General features: G+C 47.2%; 1 protein-coding gene across 1 annotated transcript; it reads right to left on the bottom strand.

The window, feature by feature from the left end:
• Nucleotides 1-8,054: 8,054 nt before the first annotated feature.
• On the bottom strand, nt 8,055-20,646 carry LOC140897592 (killer cell lectin-like receptor subfamily B member 1B allele B). The gene is made up of 6 exons (XM_073310386.2): nt 20,491-20,646; nt 14,409-14,507; nt 13,919-14,032; nt 9,639-9,793; nt 9,198-9,307; nt 8,055-8,358 (listed from the first exon to the last, which is right to left on the bottom strand). Exons 1-6 carry the CDS (start codon nt 20,573-20,575, stop codon nt 8,238-8,240), a joined length of 684 nt encoding a protein of 227 aa, XP_073166487.1. The 5' UTR covers nt 20,576-20,646; the 3' UTR covers nt 8,055-8,237.
• Nucleotides 20,647-21,058: the final 412 nt, after the last annotated feature.

Here is a 21,058-nt window from a genome sequence, read left to right as displayed (position 1 = left end):
GAAATGAGATCTTGCTCCCCTGCTTGTTGATGTAGAACATACATGCTATATTGTCTGTCAGGACCCAGATGAACTTGCTCTTTATGATGGGGAGAAAGTGAAGGCAGCCGTACCTGATGGCTCTGGCTCTAGAAGATTTATGTGCAGATGTGTCTCTGATAGGGACCAGCGGCTCTGTACCGTGTGTTCCCCTAGGTGCGCTCCCCACCCTATCAGGGAAGCATCCGTGGTAAGCACGATTACTGAGGTGTATAATCCCGTGTCTGCAGAGGTGGGCCACGACTACTGCTAGGGTCTTGGAGAATACCCTCAGTGCTGTGGAGAGACTGAATGGAAGTACTCTGTATTGAAAGTGGTCATGTCCGAGTGTGAATTGCAGGAAGTGTCTGTGTACTGGGTGACTGGATATGCGGAAATAGGCATCTTGTAGGTCGAGAGCTGTGAACCAGTCCCCTTGTTCCAGCTTGGATATTATTGTGCCCAATGTGACCATTTTGAATTTCTGTACACGTTCAAATTTGTTCAGTTGGCATAGGTCTAATATAGGTCTCCATCCCCCGCCTTTCTTTTGGGTCAGAAAGTAGAGGGAGTAGAACACTTTTCCCCGACATTGCATTGCTACAGATTCCACTGCACCTAGGTGTAGAAGATGAGCCACTTCTATGCAAAGTAGGTGCTCGTGAGAGGGGTCCCTGAAGAGGGACGGGGAAGGGGGAAGGGTGGGCGGGCAAGATATAAAAGGGATGGAGTAACCTGACTGAACTATTTCCAGGACCCAGTGGTCCTGGGTGATCTGTTGCCAGGCATGGTGGAAAACCTGGAGGTGGTGGCCAAATGGGCAAATAGGCAGTGGAGTCAAGGGGTGGTCAAGCAGACCCTCGACCAACACTTCAAAATTGTTGTTTGTTTCCCGATGGGTGGGAGTTAGCTGGTTGCACCTGGCTCTGCCTGAACCAAGCAGGTCTGTTGCAGTTCCTCCCTGTATCATATGGTCTGGATTGGGGCTGGTGATATTGTTGTGCGCGGGCCCTTGATAAGGTTGATACCGTTGTCTCCTGGGGAGGGACGAGTATATGCCCAGTGTGTGTAGGGTGTCCCTAGAGTCTTTCATAATGTGAAGGACTTTGTTGGTTTTCCTGGAAAAGAGTTTATCTTTATCAAAGGGAAGATCCTCCACTTTGGTCTGCAGGTCTTTGGGGATACCGGATGCAGACAGCTGGGAAGACCTGTGCATCACCACCGCACTTGCGTAGTGCGCGCTGCTGTGTCTGCCATGTCCAGGCATGCTTGTAACGCCATCCCAGACACCAGCTGTCCTTCGACAAGGACTGACTTAAAGTCCACTCTCCTGTCCTCCGGGATATGGGAGGCAAAATCAAAGAGCTTGTTGTAGTTGTCATAGTCACAGCTTGCGAGGAGGGTGGAATAATTTGCTATTCCAAATTGCAGAGTGGAGGAGGTATAAATCTTGTGGCCGAGGATGTCAAGGCGTTTACGGTCTTTGTCTTGCGGAGTGGGTCGGTATTGTGGCTGCTTTGTTCTGTGTGTCACTGCATCCACCACAAGAGAATTGGGTTGTGGGTGGGAAAAAGGGAAATCTACGTCCTTCGCGGGAACATAGTATTTATGTTCAGCTTTCTTGCATGTTGGTGGGATGGAGGCAGGGGTCTGCCAGAGCTTATCAGCTGGTTCTATGAGGGCTTTGTTTATGGGAAGCACAATCTTTGAGGACACAGAGGGTTGGAGGATTTTGAGGAGTCTATGTTGTGTCTCCTAGACTTCCTCTAGACAAATGTCCTGGCTGAGTGCCACTCTCTTGAAAAGTTTCCGGAATTGCTTAACATCATTCACATTTTGTGGAGGTGGAGGCATGAGGGGTTCATCTGCGGCTGATGGTGAGGCAGGAGCCAGTAAATCCGGGAAGGGTTCATGGCCCGCCTCTGCAAAAGGCGGTTCAGGAGCTCTAGATGTTGATGGAGCTGGCGAAAGAGGTGCAGAACGAGCTTGCGGTCTGGTGGAAGGGGTGCAAGGAGGAGTGGTGGCAGGAGCCAGCCACAGGTACCACTGAGGCCAGGGCACAGGGTAGGAAAAATGTTGCCCCACCCACGAAGGGGCAAAGTAGGGAAACTGAGGCTGGTTCTTGTTATGTACCATGCCTTAAGCTTGATAAGGTTCCGGTGGTGGTGGGGAGAATCAGGCGGGGAGAACTCTGCCTGCTGCTGCATGTCGTTCTCACTGTCAGTGAAAGTAGCCAGGTCGGGTGGCGAGAGCTGTTGTTCAAACAGTGAGTGCTCCATGTCGAGGAGTGGAGAGTCGGGCTCAGGGGCCACTGAAATATGATGTTGGTGCAGGAATTGTTGCTGCTCCGTGGGCTGCGGGGCTGTGGAGCGTGGAGAGTGAGTGGCAACCCAGAGCAATTTGTGTTTGGCTTTAGCGGGAGACGCAAGAGGCTTGTAGGAGCCCTGCAGGGCTTCTGCGTCTGTTCCGAGGGTGATGGGCAGGCTCGGTGATGACATTCTTGACGACATCAGGGTGGGATGCGCTGCTGGTACCGGGTCCATTGTCGGTGCTGGGGGGGCCGGTGCCGAGGAAAGTTTCCTGCTGTGGAAAGTCGGGTCCCTGCATTTGCGCCCCGCATGAGCCGCTGCTGAGGTACTGGGGCAGTCGGAAGTGCCTGCTCTTGGCACTGTCAGCACCAAGGGTAAAGACCTTGCAGGAGATCTTTTAACCTTCTGAATGTCCCTGCGAAGAGACATTGGGGCTTCGTGCCTCTTCGCGTGAGAGGGTGAAGCCGCGATCCCAGTCGGTTCCGACTTGGCAGGGGAGTGTGAGGGAGAGGGTTTACTGCCTTTCTCCATGGTGGTTGCAGAGCTTTCTCCATCAGGAGCATTTTTAGGTGCAAGTCTCTGTCATGCCGAGCTCTTGTTTTCAGGTTGGTGCAGTGGAGACATGTGGCAGGAACGTGTGTCTCGCCAAGGCATTTCACACAGAGAGAATGCCCGTTAGACCGCGGCATAGACTCCTTACGGGAGTCACATTTTTTAAAGTTTGGGGACCCCGGCATAATGGAATTATGATTGCCTTGGGGGGGAAGTCTCAATGGGAGACTAACGTTAGAAAAAAAATTTTTTTTTAACTAACGAACTATTCTAAAGGAAAGGGAGAAAACTGGGATATGTCTAGCTAACTATTTCTATTTCTATCTACTTATTTCCTTCAGAGACCAGGTAAGAGGTTAACAGTGCCCCGAGTCCTGTCTTCAACCGAGGACGGTTGAGAAGGAACTGAGGTGGGTGCGGGACGCGTGTGCTCAGGCAGACCCTAACGCCACCACGAGACAGCAGCTGAGCACGTGCGTCCCGACCAGGCACTGCTACCGAAGATCTCTGATCAGCTGTGCCGGGATGCACCATCACCTGGAGTGCCGCACCCACGGGGACAGCACTCAAAAGAAGAAGGCACCACTCCAGGGGTCTCCACAGCCGACCTGATGGATACCGCTAGGAGAAAAGCTTTCTGGTGATTGTGCACACGGCACACGCACACACCTATTGGAATGCACATGAGCAATCACTCGAAGAAGAAGACAAGATCTACTAGTTCTAAATCCTGAAGGACATAGTGACCAGAAATAATCAGTTCAATTCACTAACTGTGGCTACTACTGCCTTTGTTTAATAAATCAACTTTAAATGCAAACCTATGTTTTGATAAGAAAAAAAGTTTATGCATCCAACACATTTAAGGTAGTTTTATTCAATAAAACATTAAAATTCTGAGGTTTGTGCACTTTTAGTTGAATTTCCATCCAAATAGTGCTTGACATAAATCACAAGTAAAAGATTCATCTAGTAATAAAACACATGTACAAATTAATCTGAATAAATGTACAGTAAGCTCTATAATTGCTCAAATAAATGTGTATAGGTATGGTGTATCCTCCTGGTTAGTGTAAAGGCTGTATTTAAAGACATGCTCATCTGAACTAATGGTTATCAACCAAGAAGAATCAATCTTTCTTTAGGAAAATAAGAAGTACAAATGCAAAACAATTTAAGTTGATTATTTAAATCAAGTGTTCTTGTTTGCTGATCTGAATCATGATTAAAATTGTTAATTTAAAATCAAAGTGATTTAAATCAATCCACCATGGGCATGATAGAGACAAGAGTCTGTCTCACAGTTCTTAAGGACATGAGCGGGAAAATGGGGATGGCAACCCCAGTGCTGGGGGCAGGGTAGGGGGCGAGCCACAGGGGGCACTTGGAGCTGAGGTGGAATCATGTACAGTTCCCTTGAAGGGGTGGTGGAGCCTGGGGTTAGCAAACCCTGCTCCATGACATGGCTCTGTTAAGGAAAGAGGTACCCAAAGAAGCAGCAGACCAGCTGAAGAAGGTGGCTACCTTCTTAACATGATAAAACGCAGCTGTTAGGGTAACTGCCAGGAAGAGGGTGAGGGCAGAGAGACTGGGGAGCAAAACTGAAGGGGAGCCTTGAGTCCAGAGACTCTGGGATAGGAACCAGCATGGAGACTGGGAGGCTAGGGAAGCCTGCTTGAATTGCAGCACACCCCTAAGGAGGGTTGTGGGGTCCCTTGACCATGGGGAGGGAGTTGAGTCAGGCATCAGGACAGGAGGAGACCAGTGGGAAAGACTCGCTGGCGAGACCAGGGGCTGCAGTGGGACTGGCAGAGCTCTCTGGCTGGGGAGAGAGGGGGGAGACAGGAATCTAAAGCCTTGGCGCAAGAGTGAATTGAGACTAAAGCTTCCTGCTGCCCAGGTAAAGCCATTCCCAGCTCCAGCCAAGACTCCTTTCTCTACCCCTCCTTGCCCCCTCCATGCCACTAAGGTCCCTCCCTGCCCTTTTTTCTCCCCCAGCCACCTCCAGAGCCCCCTGTGATGAAAGTGGGAATTTACTTTTATGAACAATACATGCAGGGGGTTAAAATGCTCCCCCTGGCCAGAGAAAGCAGGTGGTGTTTGGGACATGCTGCCACTAGGACTTTCTAGTTTCCAGTCTACAGGGTTGAATGGGAGACCCTATGGACCAGTGGAAACCTCAATGCCTGGGCATGACACCTACCAAAGGGGAAACTGAGGCAGCTGAGCTTGCTGTGGCTGGAGAGCAAAGGGGTGAGGTTGCTGCTGGAGTCAGAGCAGGATAAGGAGAGAACAAAGATGGAAGCCAGGGAAGCAGGGCATGGTGAACCCATGGGACCCTGCCCCCTTGGATCTCTGGCCTACGACTACCTCTTTGATGCTAGCCTACAGCCTTTCAGCTTCTGTATGGCAGGTGACTGATGAATTGGTACCTTATGTTGAAAAGGCTGCCTGGGGTCACTGCAGGTACTCACTGAGGGCACTGGAGTGGAAAGTCTGAACAGGACGCTACCTCAGTTCAGCTTGCCAAATGGGTTGCTTGGGCCCCAAGGCCCCGGTCTCAGTGTCGTTGAGGCTACAGGCTGGCTGTTGCAGAACAGTGGGGATCCTTGGGGTCCAGGACATTAAAGTAGTTACTAGCAGGAGACTGATGGAAGGTTCGGGCATAGCACAGACCCTGTGGGTCAGTGACACTACCCTGCCTCCACCACCAGAAAAGCTGAAAAACTGGCCAGTCAGGCTGGAGGAGCAGTTTATGGCCAGAGGGTGACTATCAATGGCTAGCAAGTGCCAGCTCTGAATCCTGTGAATTCCCAGAGCAGTGTCTGCAAAGATTAGGATCAGATTTTCCAATGGGAGGTCTCACTATGGACTGTAGATTAGCACACAGAGAATTGTACCTACAAGGGTGTTTTGGGGGGCAAATGCCATGACAAAGTGGGCATTTTCTGCAATATTTTGACACCTTTGCGTGCCTCAGTTTCCCTGTGTGCTTTGCATTGCTATCCAGGGGGTGCAAAAGGGTAACATCTGCTCTTGAGGGCAGATTAAGAGACAGGAGGTGTTTGCGTCACACAGCTGTCTGGGATGGTATGAAGGGGTCATTAAAGGACTGGTAGAAACTGACCCAAATCAATGGAGAATCTGGAAAGGCAGTGGGAACCCCACTGGCCATGATGTTCAGACCTAGCAAACACCAACGAAAACAAAGGTGATTTTCCCTGTCACATCTTGGAAGAGAACCAGGACAAAGGCCCCAGCTAGAGAACAAAGGGGAAAGGTGATGGCTGGGAGAAGGGCTGGCCTCTGGAGAGACAGATTTCAGAGTAACAGCCGTGTTAGTCTGTATTCGCAAAAAGAAAAGGAGTACTTGTGGCACCTTAGAGACTAACCAATTTATTAGAGTATAAGCTTTCGTGAGCTACAGCTCACTTCCTATCTGAGGAAGTGAGCTGTAGCTCACGAAAGCTTATACTCTAATAAATTGGTTAGTCTCTAAGGTGCCACAAGTACTCCTTTTCTTTTTGGAGAGACAGAGAATCTCGCACTTGGGACTGATAAGGAGACGGAGACAAAAATGGATCCTATACCAGCTTGGCTTGCTGATTGCACTGGCTTGGCAACTGGGGACCAGGCCTTAACCGTTGCCTCTCTATGCTGCCCTAAGGACTTACAGATTCTGTAGCCAGGCAGCTAATAAATTGTTACCGTCTTTTGAAAAGGCTGCCTGATGTTGCTGCAAATACTCACTGGGAGCACTGTGTGCTGCAGGGTACAGTGTACACAAGCCTCCCAGGGGAGCAGAGGCAGATTTACAGTAAAACACAGGGTGCTCTGGCATGGGCCCCCCAAATGACAGGGGGCCTCAGGGCCGGGCAGCTGCGGGGGCAGAAGCTTGGTCCTGCCAGCTCGTGGGGTTCCTGCTGCAGGCTCCGCCCCCACCGGCAGTCAACCTCCTCCCTCCCCCAGCATGCTGCATTCCCGCCCCTCCCCCCACCACCAAACAGCTGTTTTCCAGCGCTCAAGTCGCTGGGAGGGAGTGGGAGGAGCTGGGCTGCAGCATGCTCCGGAGAGGAGGTGGGGAAGAGGCGGGGATGGGGCCTTGGGGAAGGGGGTGGAATCGGTGCACGGTGGAGCAAAGGCAAGGCCCCCGCACTCCCCCTACACAACCCACCCCCCCGTATCAGGAGCTGCTCAGGGCAGGGGGCTGGGAGCACCCCCATGACCCAGCCCACACCCCCAGCCCCCTGCCCTGACTCCTGCACCCCCTCACACATCCCCTGCCCCCTGCCCCCCCACACATACCCAGGCCCCACCATACCCCATGCCCTGACTCCTGCAACCCCCCACATTCCCACCTGCTCCCCTCACACCAAATGGGAGCTGCCCCAGGTAAGCACTCCACACCCCAGCTCCTGCCCCAGCCATGAGCTCTCTCCCGCACCCCAAGTCCTGGCCAGACCGCGCATCCCACTGTTTTTTTACATTTTTTTTTATAAAGTGCTTTTATCCGAAGTGCTTTACAATAGTTAGCTAACGGTACAAACAATATTTGGAGAGATCATTAAGTGGTCCGCCGAGACCCTCCGTGATTTTCAAGTGGTTAGTAAAAATAAGTTAGGCTACAAAAACAATCAAGGTACCTCACTCTATTTTCATTTACTTCCTATTACTTATAGGAGAAGGATGAAGAAAAAAGAATGAAAAATGGGGATGGGGGGAGATAAGAAAGAATGTTCTTTTTCTTGGCTGGGTCCCAAGGGGGGGGCCCAAAAATGAAGCTGAGCACATGGCCCCACTAACTTTAAATCCGCCACAGCGAAACAGTCTGGATTTGCTGCAGGGAGCCACAGAGAGAGAGAGAGAGAGAGCTGGTTGCTGAGGACCCAGTTTCAGAGTCTTGGAGGCTACTGTGTGCTCAGATTTGGGTGCATAAATGGTAAGCAACTACCAGATGTGGGAATACAAACCGGTGCTTCTTCACCTAAATCTCCCACAGAATTAGAGGCTACTAGTGAAAGTGGGGCAGGGTGGAAGAATGATCAAAAGGGTGCCTTTCTGAGATGTGGCCAAATGGCACATAGATCTCCGGCGGTAACATTGGTGCCTTACAACTTTTAATTTTCAAATGGTTCCTAAGAGCCAAGTGTGTCTGCTCACACACGATGCCCAGGAGGCAGCCAGCTCCTCATGAAATCAGACCCAGCTCCTGAGGAACAAGTGAAAGGATCTTCCTTGGAAAATGGGTTTGTTGGAGGCTTTAGAATTCTTTAATTAGCAAATGTGTTTTTCTTTTAGAAAATAAACAAGGACACTTGCTATTTCAGTTACGGAAGTGCAGCTCATTGGTGTGACTGCTTATTTCAGGGCAACTTTCTCACAAATCCATTTAGCTAAAGCCAGGCAGGTTTCCGAAATAGCACAGTTCCCTTTCATCAGCACACAGCTCTCCCTTTCAGCAGCTCCTGTTAGCTGGAACCTGGGGAACAAAGAGCAGGAGTCACTGGGTGTTTAGCTTTACTGAGCAAGATCTTTAGCAGCTATCCCTCATTCGGAGGGGTGGTCTGTCTCCATACTAACTTCCTTCATCCGTACTTTTCTACAGAGCCCTAGTTAGTAATATGCCTCACAGAGTGGGAAAGGAGCTGGGCAGGCTCAGTTCAGTGCTGGAAAACATCGCAAAATCCACTGCGATGATTGACCAATACTGCCCGTGGGTGTATTCAAACCCCACTGCTGGGGAGCCAAGCCGAGGAACCCAGCAGCGCCCATGTGGTCCTATTTTGTACAACTGTGCCATGTGCACTGAGTGGTGTCTGAAGTGGGTAGAGCTTAGTTGGTAGGCGGGGCTTGGGAAAGTACCACCCCTTCCCCCACCCCCATGGCAGCCCTGGTGGAGGTAAACTGTACTGCTCAGCAGGAGAGGGGACCCTGACCCTGCATTAACGAGCGCATTGCTGGACAAGGGCCACCTTACTCAGACAGAGCAGCACAGCTGAGAGCTAACATAGGTGTGAAGTCTTCAGCAAGTGCCTCTTCAGCAAGACAAGGATTGGGCTTAAGCTAGTGTCTTCCCTGACATGCCTATTCTCCAAACAGACCCTGACCCCCCTTTATCCTGTGGCTTTGCAAGCACACAGGGGGCTTGAGACTGACCATCTCTCCATGGAGGACTCTGCCTGGTGCTTAACTTTACTTGTGCTCACAGACAGCCTCTGCTCCTGCTAGCACTAGAGAGCACTAACCTTGTGTTCCCACTTGTGCACCATGCAAGACACACTCAGTTTCAAAGCCAAAGTAGGAACCATGAACACTCACAGTGTTTCATCGAATGTGGAGCCGTCCACCCAGGTCCATTTCCTCTCTGGGGATGTAACACTGAGTCCAAGCCAAACCAGGTTCAATTGTGGAATACTCAGTATATACGCCTGTAAGTGACAGGACGGAGGAGTCTGGGTGAATATAACCTGCTAGAATTCTCTGGCTTCTTTGCTCTCTCGGCAAATGAAGGAAGAGAACCTGCTACATAGCTCTGCAATAGATATAAACCCAATTTCTGATGTTTCCCTTTCCTGGTCTCACCCTCTCCTTCCCCTCCACATAACAGTGATATTTTAACGTGCTCTGTAAAAGACTTTTCTTAAGCCAAATGTCATACAGCTGGGGCATTGTTGTTTTGCTGCAAACTCATTGTATTACATTATAACTAGTGACACTCATCTCTCAAGGGGCGGGTTAAGCCATTTTTATTTACTGTACCATCTCCTCCTTGTCTTGGATCACGAGCATTTGAGAGCTCTTCGCTGAGCAGTCCACACGACTCTCATTCCATGTTTTACTTTCTTTAGAGACCCAATAGCACTTGTTTTTGTGCGGCAGCCAGTCAGCGGGGCACAGTTTGCACTCACAGCCCTCTAGAAATAGACATGGAAAAGGCAACATTAAATGGGCCGGAAAGTTCTGAACAGTGCTGAGCTTCCCTATGTTCACGAGGGGCTTTCAAACTGTAAACATTCTCAGCCAAGACATTTCTCTTTATTCATTGTTTGTTTGAGGAAAGGCCCATTATTCAAATAGCAGATGGAGGTGCGGGTCAGGAGAGAGGTGCTCTGGCGGAGCTGTAATGTGAATATGAATTCATAAGATTGGGCACACAATTCACATTTTATGGGCTCAGTATCACACAATGCATTTCCCCCCAAGTAGCACCGAACCTCTGAAATGAAAGACACAACAAAACTGTCGCCTTCTCTGCTGAATCACTTCTGGAGCATTTTAAAAGTAGGAGGAGGGAGGCAAGGGATTCTCGTAGGAAGTTCTGGCTTCCCAGAATGCTCCCAGACAATTGAGGGCTGCGTGCTGATCTCACACACACACACACACAAAACCACCTTACAAGAACAGTATTACAGTTGCAAAGTCAAGCACTCAAAACTTAGGAAGTGTCAGAACTGAGGTTGCCTGTGCAATCTTTATTGGACCCCCTTGTGCATATGCATTATGATCCAGTCCATAATTACATAGTCAAATGCCAGTTTTCTACACTAGACCCCATGCTTCATTCTGGGCACATGACGGACGGTGCTGCTGACTTACCGAGCAGCTATTCAATATTTTATTTTCTTCTCATTCAATGTGTAGCCCCAGTAATACTGCGCACTATTCAAAGCCGGCTCTGAAGACAGAACTATTAATTTCCTCATGGGCTTTCCTCTGGCACCCTGCTCTATAGTATCTGAGTGCTTCACAAAACAGTAATGAATTTTCACAGCCCCCCTGTGAGATCAGGGGATTGCAATATTTCCATTTTACAGATGGGGAACTTAGGCACGGAGAGTTTAAGGTCAAAAGTATCCACTAATACCGGGTGCCCAACTTGAGACACCTAGGCTCAGACTCTCAAAAGGTACTTAGGATACCTGAAAAATCAGGGCATTTAAAGTACTTAGCATTCTATAGTACTTCATATGTTCAGGGCACAGCTCCCATCGATTTCAGTTACAGCTGTGACCGCTCAGCACTGCTACAAATCACACCCCAGCAGGGCCGCTGTAACGATGTTTCGCGCTTGCGCCCGCCCCAGCCCTGTGGCAGCTTCCCGCCCGGGACCTGAGGCGCCCCCCTGAGGTAGCTCCGTGCCCCCCCAACCCTGAGGCACCCCCCACGTGGCGGCTCCCCACCGCCCCCTCCCTCCCCTCGGCCGGGGGAGCCATGCGGCAGCTCCCTGTCCCAGCTCACCTCTGCTCCACCTCCTCCCCGAGCATGCCGCCGCTTCTCCCACCTCCCAGGCTTGGGGTGCCAAACAGCTGTTTGGTGCCACAAGCCTGGGAGGAAGAGAAGCAGAGCGGGGCGGTGCTCAGGGGAGGAGGAGGAGCAGAGGTGAGCTGGGGCGGGGAGCGGTTCCCCTGCATGCCGCCCCTCCCCCATTACTTGCTGCAGGCGGCCCTCCCTGCGCCAGCTCACCTCTGCTCCACTGCCTCCCCAGAGCGCACTTTTGGCCACCCCCAACCACTTGGCGCCGTAGGGAGTCCACCTAGTTCGCCTAGTGGTTGCACCGGCCCTGCACCCCAGGCTCTCAATTGAGGCACCCAGTGAATGGAGGAACACAGTGAGTGACCACCTGTGAGAAGATTGGTTTAAGTAACTCTCCCCTACCACCAGCCCCAATGTACTCTCTCCCCCGCCTTCTGGCTCTTGTTCCTTCTGCATTCAACTCAGGCAACTTCCTCCTCCATGCTGCCAGGGCTCAGAAGGACACAGCAAGCATGTGAGAGACAGGCTCCCCGCTCTCAGTGCCACTGTCAGGACCCAAACCTGCATGGAACGTCCTACTCAGCCCCCTGTAGCTCTGGGCTGGAGCATGCTCATTGTTGATAGAATCATGAATTTTCAAAGGCTTATAACTTGGCCAAGTTTGGGCAGATATTCACAGGCGCAGCTAAAGGCAGACAGATCCCTGATTCGTAAGCCACCCCCTTGCCAAATGTCAAGTCCCTATTCCACAGCATGGGACAGAACTAGAGCTTCTGAAAGACAAAGTCTCCAGAATTTGTTTAACATGAGGAAAACAATGTATTTTCACTAGGCTGGTTCTCAGAAACAGCTGGACAATTATGTCTGAAATTAAAATAAAAAAATAAAAATCAGGCTGAGGCAGACCCCTGGCATGGAAAGGTTCAGCCCGAACATTTAATCTTCAGCAAAAATAAAAGCAACTGAAAACAGGCTCTCCTAGTGGGAGGTATTGTGCTGTCTTAACAGGTGGTGCTACCAGCCTCACCGATAATCTGCACATCCTGAATGCCCGTACTCAGTGCCCCAAAAACCAGCATAGGGAAAGCCAGCGCTACCTAGTGGTGGAGTAGGGAGGCTGCACACCTGGGTTCTAAGCCCCGCTCTGATACTGCCCCATTCTGGGTGTGTCTACACTTGTGATCATTAAAATCCCAGCATCCTCTTTTGACTAACAGAGGATTCACCAGCTTGTGTAACTACATTTTTTCCTCCCTAAAAATCTCTCTGGCAATTTCAATTGGATGGGGAAGATATTTCCGAATTGTGGTCTATGGGGTGCTTGTAGGTACTCCATGAAAGCTGACAGGTCACATCTGCCTGGATCCTCCTCAATTCCAGCTGCTATTTCTCACTATAAGACATTTACAATTACATTTAATGCTTTCCCAGTACTACTTGTTTATGTGAGCAACTGCTGCAATTGCCATTGGGATGTAATAGGATTGCAAAAGGGAGGGAGAAGGGTCTGTGGGTTTACAAATGGGAGGGCAGGCGTCCAGTAGGTGCTCTATACAAAAACAGTTGAAACACTCTGGGATTTGGAATTGTTCTTCACTTCCTCTCCTGAGGTACTGTATAGTGTTGTGTGCGGCTAAACAGCTAGCAAGTTTCACCCCACATGTTGTGACGCTGCAGTGGTAAGTGAAAGGATTTCCGTGTTACACAGTCACATAAGAATATTTGTTTCTCTCTTTTCCTTTTGAAGAAGTTCTTAAGTTACATTTACGGATATGTTAAAAGAATGTTGTTTAGGCTGCGAAGGCAAGCAGCTGAAAGCTAGGAAGTGTAAGAAATAAGATTGCCCAGACAACCTTTAATCGGCCCCTCTTTAAAACATTGATACGGTCTTTAATGACATGATCACATTCTGTTTTTGCCATGAGACCCTGCCTCATTCAGTGCATAGGATGGACAGTGGATGAGTCAGATGGCTTTAAGAAGAGGAAAGATGCTCTCGTGTTGAAAGCACTGGACCAGACTCTGCCACAGACTGTCTATGCGATGTTCAGCAAGAGCCTATCTAATACAAGAGGGCAAAGTGAAGGTTTTAAGCACAACTATACATCTGTCATTTCCTAACTTCTGAGTGCTTGACTTTGCAGCCAAAACATTCTTTTAATGTAGTTTTTTTATGTAATAGAAATTTTATTACACTACAAAATGTGCCTGTTTCGTACACAATGGAAGTACTCTGAATGACCAGTAGATGTCACTCCTACTACTTTGCACAAACAGCTGAAAACGTATTTATTAGAGCTGCTTGAAATGTGGGACTATCCACAAAACATTTTAAGAGGGTTTTCCCCTTTTTTACCTTATTTGCTTTCTCTCCTTTTTTTCCCTCACTGGAGAAAAGATGTGAAAAGATAAAATGTATAGGGAAGTGGGGAAAAGGTCATGATTTTGAAACTAAATATTTAGTTTTTCTCTGAAAATTTCCCCTTTAGAAAAATTTCAAAAAATTGAAAAATAAATTTTGTCATGAAAAATAAATGTTCAAAAAACCCTCTTTTCTGATTAAGAATCAGAAATGTTTCAGCCAGTTGTAGCATTTATCTTGCAGCCATCAAACAGAACAAATGACAAGAAAAATAAAGACGGGAAGATGAAGGTCTGGTACATCTCAGCCATGTATAAATTATTCTGACATAGTTGCTGAAATGTCAATCAGCGAGTTTGGAGTGAGAGTTCTTCCAGGTAGGCACAACGTTGCAAAGAGCGCAAAGAATAGCAGATACAGTTACCTGTTGAGTTGTTGTCTGGCTTTGGATACACACTTTGATTCGAGCAAGACTGGGAATCCTTCAGACTGGAATTACATTCAATTCCATTTGTTGTTCTCGGTCTTCCAGTCTGACCTTCACAAGGATGTGTAACAAAAGAGAGAAGGTAAAAAGTATCAACTCACCAAATACCGTGGGATATCTATCAAGTTAGGATGGGGACAGAGAAGCAGCGTGAGATGGAATCTCACTCATTATCCATTGTAAGGTTCATTCCACATTTTTGCACATCTCACAGTGGAGCTGTTACAGACAAATAATGCATGTTTCATTTATCAAGCTCTCAACTCTACTTTGTTTAATGTAACACTTTTGATGTCTATGGCAGTGATGAAATGCCTGGTAATTTATTCAGAAATGTTTTGGAGGCAAAAAAATAGAATCTAAATGGAACTGCAGGGAAAGAGGAGAATTCACTGAGCCAGTGAATCTATGGTGCTGAGATACTCACCCGAAACACCAAGCGCGATCACAGCTGCCACCAGGATGATGTTCCCAGCCCATCCAAGCCATAGAGCCAGCCGATGCCAGCGTGGGCACTGAGGGATATCTGCAAGAGTCAAAACCTAGTGTAAAGATTTATAATGAAATATGGAAACTACTTCTCCTTTGGAGGCTGCTCAACTGGAGATAAGGATTAAGTTCAGGCTCATGTAATATGAGGAGGAAAATGATCATGCTCAGAGTTTAAAACTCTGAGACCACATCACCCTCACAAGGGCAACATTAATTGTCTAACTCGATGGAAGTAGAGGAAAGCTGAAGAAATACCAAAGATAACTAATGTTTACTAAAAAGAAAAGGAATACTTGTGGCACCTTAGAAACTAACAAATTTATTTTATTTATTTATTTATTTATTTGAGCATAAGCTTTCGTGAGCTACAGCTCACTTAATCGGATGCATGCTCACAAAAGCTTATGCTCAAATAAATTTGTTAGTCTCTAAGGTGCCACAAGTCCTCCTTTTCTTTTTGCGAATACAGACTAACACGGCTGCTACTCTGAAACCTAATGTTTACTAGTTAACAAGTTCACATCATCCTGTATCACAGAGGGCCAGATTCTCTGCTGGCATCACTGTGATGAAGTGGAAATTTTCTGTAATATTTTTATGAATCCTATGCGTACCTTACTTTCTCCCACACTTTGCATTGCTATGCAATGAGGGGCGGGGGAGGGAAAAGGATTAAGTTTGCTCTCAGGGCAGACTAAGGGCTAGTCTACACCGGCAACGCTAAAGCGTTGCCACGGCAGCGATTTAAGGTGGCTTGTGTGGTCACGGCAGAGCGCTGGGAGAGAGCTCTCCCAGTGCTCTAAAAAACCCGCCTCCAATGGTGAAACTTGCTGCTCGGGGGGGTGTTTTTTCACACCCCCAAGCGAGAAAATTGCCGTGCTGTAAATTGCCAGTGTAGATAAGCCCTGAGAGAGGGTGTGTGAGTGTGTCACTTAGCTGTCTGAGTTGACTGAATGGGTCATTAACAGGACTGTCCAAGGCTGACCCATATCAGTGGAAATTCTGAGAAGACAGTGAAAAGCCCAGTCACCAGGGCACTGACACCTAGCAACCAATGATCCAGGGGGAGGAGGATTTGCCCACCTCTCAGCAGAGAAGCAGAGCAGAGACCCCAGCCCCAGAAAAAAGGACCAGGAGGTGTGAGGAGAAGTGTGGGCTCTGGAAGAAGCTTATGGCTCTCTCTGACCTGGGAACTGACTAAGAAAGGAAGTCAAAGAGAGAAAAAGAGCGTGAAAATGGAGTTCATTATAGCTTGTTAGGTGAATTGTGACCAGAACAGAATGGTCTGTGTTTTACCTTTATGTGTCTGCTAACCTAAGGACTTCCCATCTTGTGTTCCAGGTGACTAATAAATCCTACTCTGTTTTGAAGACGTTTTTTGAGGCGTCACTTCAAATACTGGCTGGGGTGCAGTAGTGGCTGTAGCACTGAGCACTGAGCAGAGCTCACAGTGTGGAACAGGAGTGCTGGAGCCCAGTAGCTCAGTCTAGGAGGAGGTGAGGCTGTGTGGTCTACCCTGAAGGAAGCATGAGACCCCTTGAGGGTCTGGCACACTGAGGGGGATCCTCCAAGAGACGGTTCAAAAGCTGGGGAACAGCTCCGATCCTGTGGAACCGTGACAGTGACTCCAGTGAAGTTAATGGCATTCTGTGGAGTTTTGTCAGCGGTTAGGTCAATAGTGTTCGTAAAGGGGAGATATTTCACCATATAACTGCATGGCAAAAACAGGCTACAAGTGGCAGCAATGGCTGCCTCTGACTTGGCTTTTTTTATCCATCCATCCATGTAGACATGTATCCCTCAATGTCTGCTGTGCACCAGTCCCATCAGCAGACACTTGGTAACTACCCATGGCGCTGTTGACAAGGTGATGGGAAGAACTGTGAATTGAAAGTTCCTGACTCCCATGCAGAATCTCAGGTAATTGCAATGGTTCTTCCCAATAGCCAGGTGGAAGTATCCATCTTTCATGTTGAGAGATAAATACAAGTCTCCTTAAGAGTGAGGGAAGGATTTGAAGCCTGACATATTTATTCATGTCTTTGGGGCCCAGAAAAGGTTATAGACCTTCCTTCTTGGGGATGAGGAAGTATGGGCGTAGAGTCCCTTCCCTTGGTTACACAGAGGAACTTCTATAGCTACTTTCAAGAGGAGTGAGTCCCCTTCTTCCAGGAAGACTTTCTTGTGAGGGGGAGTCCCTGAGGAGGGGACCTGGTGCAGAACTGGATGGAATATCTATCTTGAATGGTCTCTGTCACAGGGTGGCTGGCTCCTGTCACTTGAAGCAGGTCCAGTGTCCTGTGCCATAGCAGGTGCTCCCAATTGGGCCAGTCAAGAGGGGAGGCATTGCACGTGGGGCTACAGGGGAAGTTCCACTGAGCGAGGACCAGCTGTGAGAAGGAAGCTGACAGAGAAATCTAGGAAGCTGCAGGAAGCAGGACTGCCAGAGTCCATTGGGAAGGGAGGCAGGAAGAGTCTAACATCTAAAGGGTGAGCTGAGGAACTGTTTGTTTAAGTTTGGACAATAAACCTACTTAAAGGAGACTGTGGGTGTGGCAGTGAATCCTTGACAAACGGGGAAGAAGCCCTGCCTTGTGACAGTCTCCAAAGCCCAGCAGTCAGAAGTTATTTATTGTGCACCAGTCGCTGTAGAAGAAGAATAGACAAGGACTGAAGGGAGGGGACAGACAATGTCAGAGGGGAAGGTGCTAGAAACTTGTTTGGCCCGAATGTCCCATTAAACCAGCTGCTTGTAGGCAGAGGAGGAGGACTGTGATGAAGAACGCTGGAAGTTTTCGTTCTTGTGCTTTCGAGGTCTCCTCCCACAGCCACTGTGGAGAGAGGCTGGAACCTTCTTAGTGAGCAATACGCCTAATACAGATTGTTGCTAAGCCCTCCCTTTGAAACCTGTCAAGGTTCAGATAATTCTCAGGCTGGGTAGGACCTACGTTTCTAATAAGCACGGCCCTACTGGGTCAGACCAAAGGTCCATCTAACTCAGTATGCTGTCTTCTGACAGTGGCCAATGCCAGGTGCCCCAGAGGGAATGAACAGAGCAGGTGATCATCAAATGATCCATCCCCTGTCACCCATTCCCAGCTTCTGGCAAAGAGTAGATCTGATCTTCTCCAGATCTTCTCACTGGCCCTTAAAAGGCAGATCTTCTATCCTCCACTGGGCTGCTATAATGAGGCCTGGGCAGTGGGGTCAGGAATATCTACACAGGACTATCCCAGTGGCCACAGCCCTTGTATTGGTCTCCTAGTAACTTGCTATGTTGACATTTGCACATAGTTTTCAAATTTTAGGGAAGAAAGTGTTGGTTGGTTGGATGGTGCAAAAAGGCTGTGAGAGAAGATTTAGAAAATCGTCAGTAGACCGTGGCAGAGGGAACACGCTCACTCCCTGAACTGTCCACTTCTTGACATTCTAATATTTGGTGCTTTTAAAATGGCTCTGATATTTTCCTACTGTAAAAAAAATTAGAAAAGTCACCATGAAGTACAACTCTAGAAATTGCTTTACATTTTCAAAGCTGTCCTCGAAGAGGAAAAGGGCAAGAGACTTAAAAACATAATTTAAAATAAAAAGAGTAATAGTCTCTACTAGACTCCACTGAGTTTGAAATCATGACAGGAGACTTCAGCACTTTCAATATCAAAGAACTTAACTTCGAGTAACTTTAAAAACTGTAGCCCATTATTCATAAAAGTCCATCTTATGTGAGAGTTCTCACTGACAATAAATAAAACTTATGTCCTTCATAGAACAAGATGTTCTGGAGACATACGTGGACAAAAAATGGTGTATTTTTAAAAAAGTAAAAAGCTGCTTTTCTGTTTAATTAAAATAATTAAATGATTTGTTAAATTGATTTCAGTTTTTCAAAGAAAACAATTCTTGTCTGGCCCCAGATTAACAAATTTCAAGATAAAACAGGGGGGACGTCAGAGATGGTGTTAAAAAATTAGGCTTCTACTAGAAACTCTTTGACCACTGTAACTACTGTGGCTCCACTGTTTAAGCTCCAGCTTCCAAGGGAAGCAAGGGACATGTGTAGAGACCCACCTCCTGGCCACACCAGCCCATTCCATTTTCCAGCCCCGGGGGGCACCGCATAGGGCTGGAGCGCCCCCAACTCCCTAGAGAGCTGGGTCAGGTTTTCCCTAACATCATCCTGGACCCAGCCCATGACCCCAGTGGCCTGGGTGCATCACAAGGGACAGAAGTTCCAACTCCTCAAGGCTTGAAGGGAGAGAGAGTTGGCATGGACTGGGCTCCACCAAGAGCCACCCCACAAACCAACACCTGAACCCAGTGGTCTATTTCCTCCCTCTGCGATAAGTGTTTTGCTGCAGCCAGCTAATTAAATTAGTCTTGTTCAAGAAGTAGCAGTTTGTGCTGCAATGCTGAAGCTTAAGGGTTCAAACTTTTCTCAAAATAATGTTATTTAGATTGCAAAGTCAAGCACTCAGCAGTTAGGAAATGCCAGATTTACAGTTACCCTGGCAAACTTCTCTCTGCTCCCTTGTGCATATGCATTATGACAACATATTTCCATGTAATAAAGACTACTTTTTTCCCAAAGGATCCCTGCCTCATTCAATACACAAGATGGTTGCACAGTGGGGTAGAATTAAGGTTGTACAAGCAACTGTATGTCTGGCATTTCCTAACTTTTGAATGCTTCACTGTGCAAAATAATGGTTTTTAACTTTTTATATGTAATCCTGCATATACTGTACTGTACACAGACTGAGTGATACAACATCTGGACTGTTAGTATTTAATTTGCTTGTCACCTGAAATATCAGCTTTATATATTTTAATTCTAAGATTAGCAGCAGAATAGTCATCTAAAATGTCCTCTCATTAGTAGCCCAACTATTTATTGAAAATATGCTCTGAAAATAGTTAATATATTTACTATTTTACCACAGTTCTGCGAAATATTAGAATTTTTTATTTTCATATACCAATCTTTTCAGCAGAGTCTTGTAAAAAGTTATACTATGATTTATATATTTACATTTTACATCCTTTTAAGTTTAGTTTACAGTTCCTTGTATATTCATTGTTCCTGGAACACTGAAAGCTATTATGTTTCCTCCTCTCCTTCCTACTGTGTTGGTCTCCCCGAGTTAAGAGTTGTCCAAACTTTAATTGCTCTCAAGTGTAATGACTTGACTCCTCACAAATCTTCCCTATTCAGGTCCATTCAGAATCCAGTACAACCCCCTGCTGCATCCCCCACAGTTTTCATCCTTTATTGACCAAATTGCCCTTCATGTCTTTCTCTTCTCCTCCCCTATTTCCTAACCTGGGTTGCTAGACTTCAGTCTCCCTACTTGCCTCTTCATGAATCTTAGCAGATCCTTTTCTCCACACTTCCCTCACCATGTGGAATCACCTCCAATGACCTTCTGCACTGACTTCTCAGCAATTTTCCAAAACCAGTCCCTTCTCCCTGATCTGTGTGACATAACATTCTCTCCAAGAAGAAATGAAAGACAATTATACGAGTCTCCCAGACTCCTTGTGTTCAATCTTCCCAAGACTTGATCAGTGCATTGCTCTTTACCTCCGACTTACCCCACTATACTATGTACTGCATCTTCAATACAGCATGAGTATCCACCCCCAAGTGTTTATGAAGTAAGTAGAAAAATGCCATAAAATAACCCTGTATTGTTCTTTACATGTAATTTACATCTATAGACTGGCAGTAGCTCTGAAGATTTCTGTGACACTTTGTATTAACATGAAAGTAAAATGCACAATATTGCATTAAAGAGATTCAGTTCCTAGTTCTGACAGATGGTAAATTACCTCATATTTGCTGAGTCCTAACATACAAATGGAACATAGAGACTCACACCTGCCCTTTGTTTCTAGAAAAACTTTCTTTAAATATCTGTGCTACCCGTAAAAACAAAAAAATACATTCAAAAAATTGGAATCCAAACCAAAAAAAGGAGCGCATACCAGTACAAAACTAAGAAGCTAAATATACTTACTGGGGTGCTGAGATGGATGCAGTGACTTTGAAGTGGAAAAAGCTTCAGGAATGTTTAAATCAGCATATACTATTTCTCCAGCCATGGCAAGTGCAGAGGAAGATGAGAGGCTACAAGAAGGCGGACTGTCTAAGAGTTGCCTCGCATTTATGCATGAACCAAGATGACAGACGTATCCAGTCAGAGGAAGTGTCTATCAGAAGGTTTTGACTTCCTTCTTTCCCAGCAATCTAAGAGTGAAATCCAGGCACTAGAGATAAAGTGTCTAAAATACAATTGCACGAGCTAATCTGAGACATTCTCTCAATACATTGGAGCTGGTGCTGGGATTTCACATAAACTGTTGATTTTTCCTATATTAAAAGAAAGCTGCTCCCTGGTGCGTTTGGTTCAGAAGCTCTGGGCATTTTAAGAGAAGAAATTCTTATCATCGCATTAAACTGGAAAACAGATTGAAAAATAAGAACTTTTTAATTACAATTCATATTTCCCATTGGAGAGAGATGTCTTTAATTTATGTCTCATCACTAGGGACAGTCATACCCCTCTCTCTAGCTATTCTATTCAG

The sequence above is a fragment of the Lepidochelys kempii genome, chromosome 14 (assembly GCF_965140285.1).
Source record: "Lepidochelys kempii isolate rLepKem1 chromosome 14, rLepKem1.hap1, whole genome shotgun sequence".
NCBI classification, from domain to species: Eukaryota; Metazoa; Chordata; order Testudines; family Cheloniidae; genus Lepidochelys; species Lepidochelys kempii.
The sequence above is the reverse complement of the archived record's forward strand: the minus strand, read 5'-3'. Positions and strand labels throughout refer to the sequence as shown.

Coding starts and splice junctions, on each gene's coding strand:
- LOC140897592 (XM_073310386.2), bottom strand. CDS start 20,575: ATGGCTGGAGAAATAGTATATGCTGATTTAAACATTCCTGAAGCTTTT. Junction 14,508..20,490: donor GCATCCATCTCAGCACCCCA/GTAAGTATATTT, acceptor TGACTCTTGCAG/ATATCCCTCAGTGCCCACGC. Junction 9,308..9,638: donor TCCAAGACAAGGAGGAGATG/GTACAGTAAATA, acceptor TGTCACTTACAG/GCGTATATACTGAGTATTCC.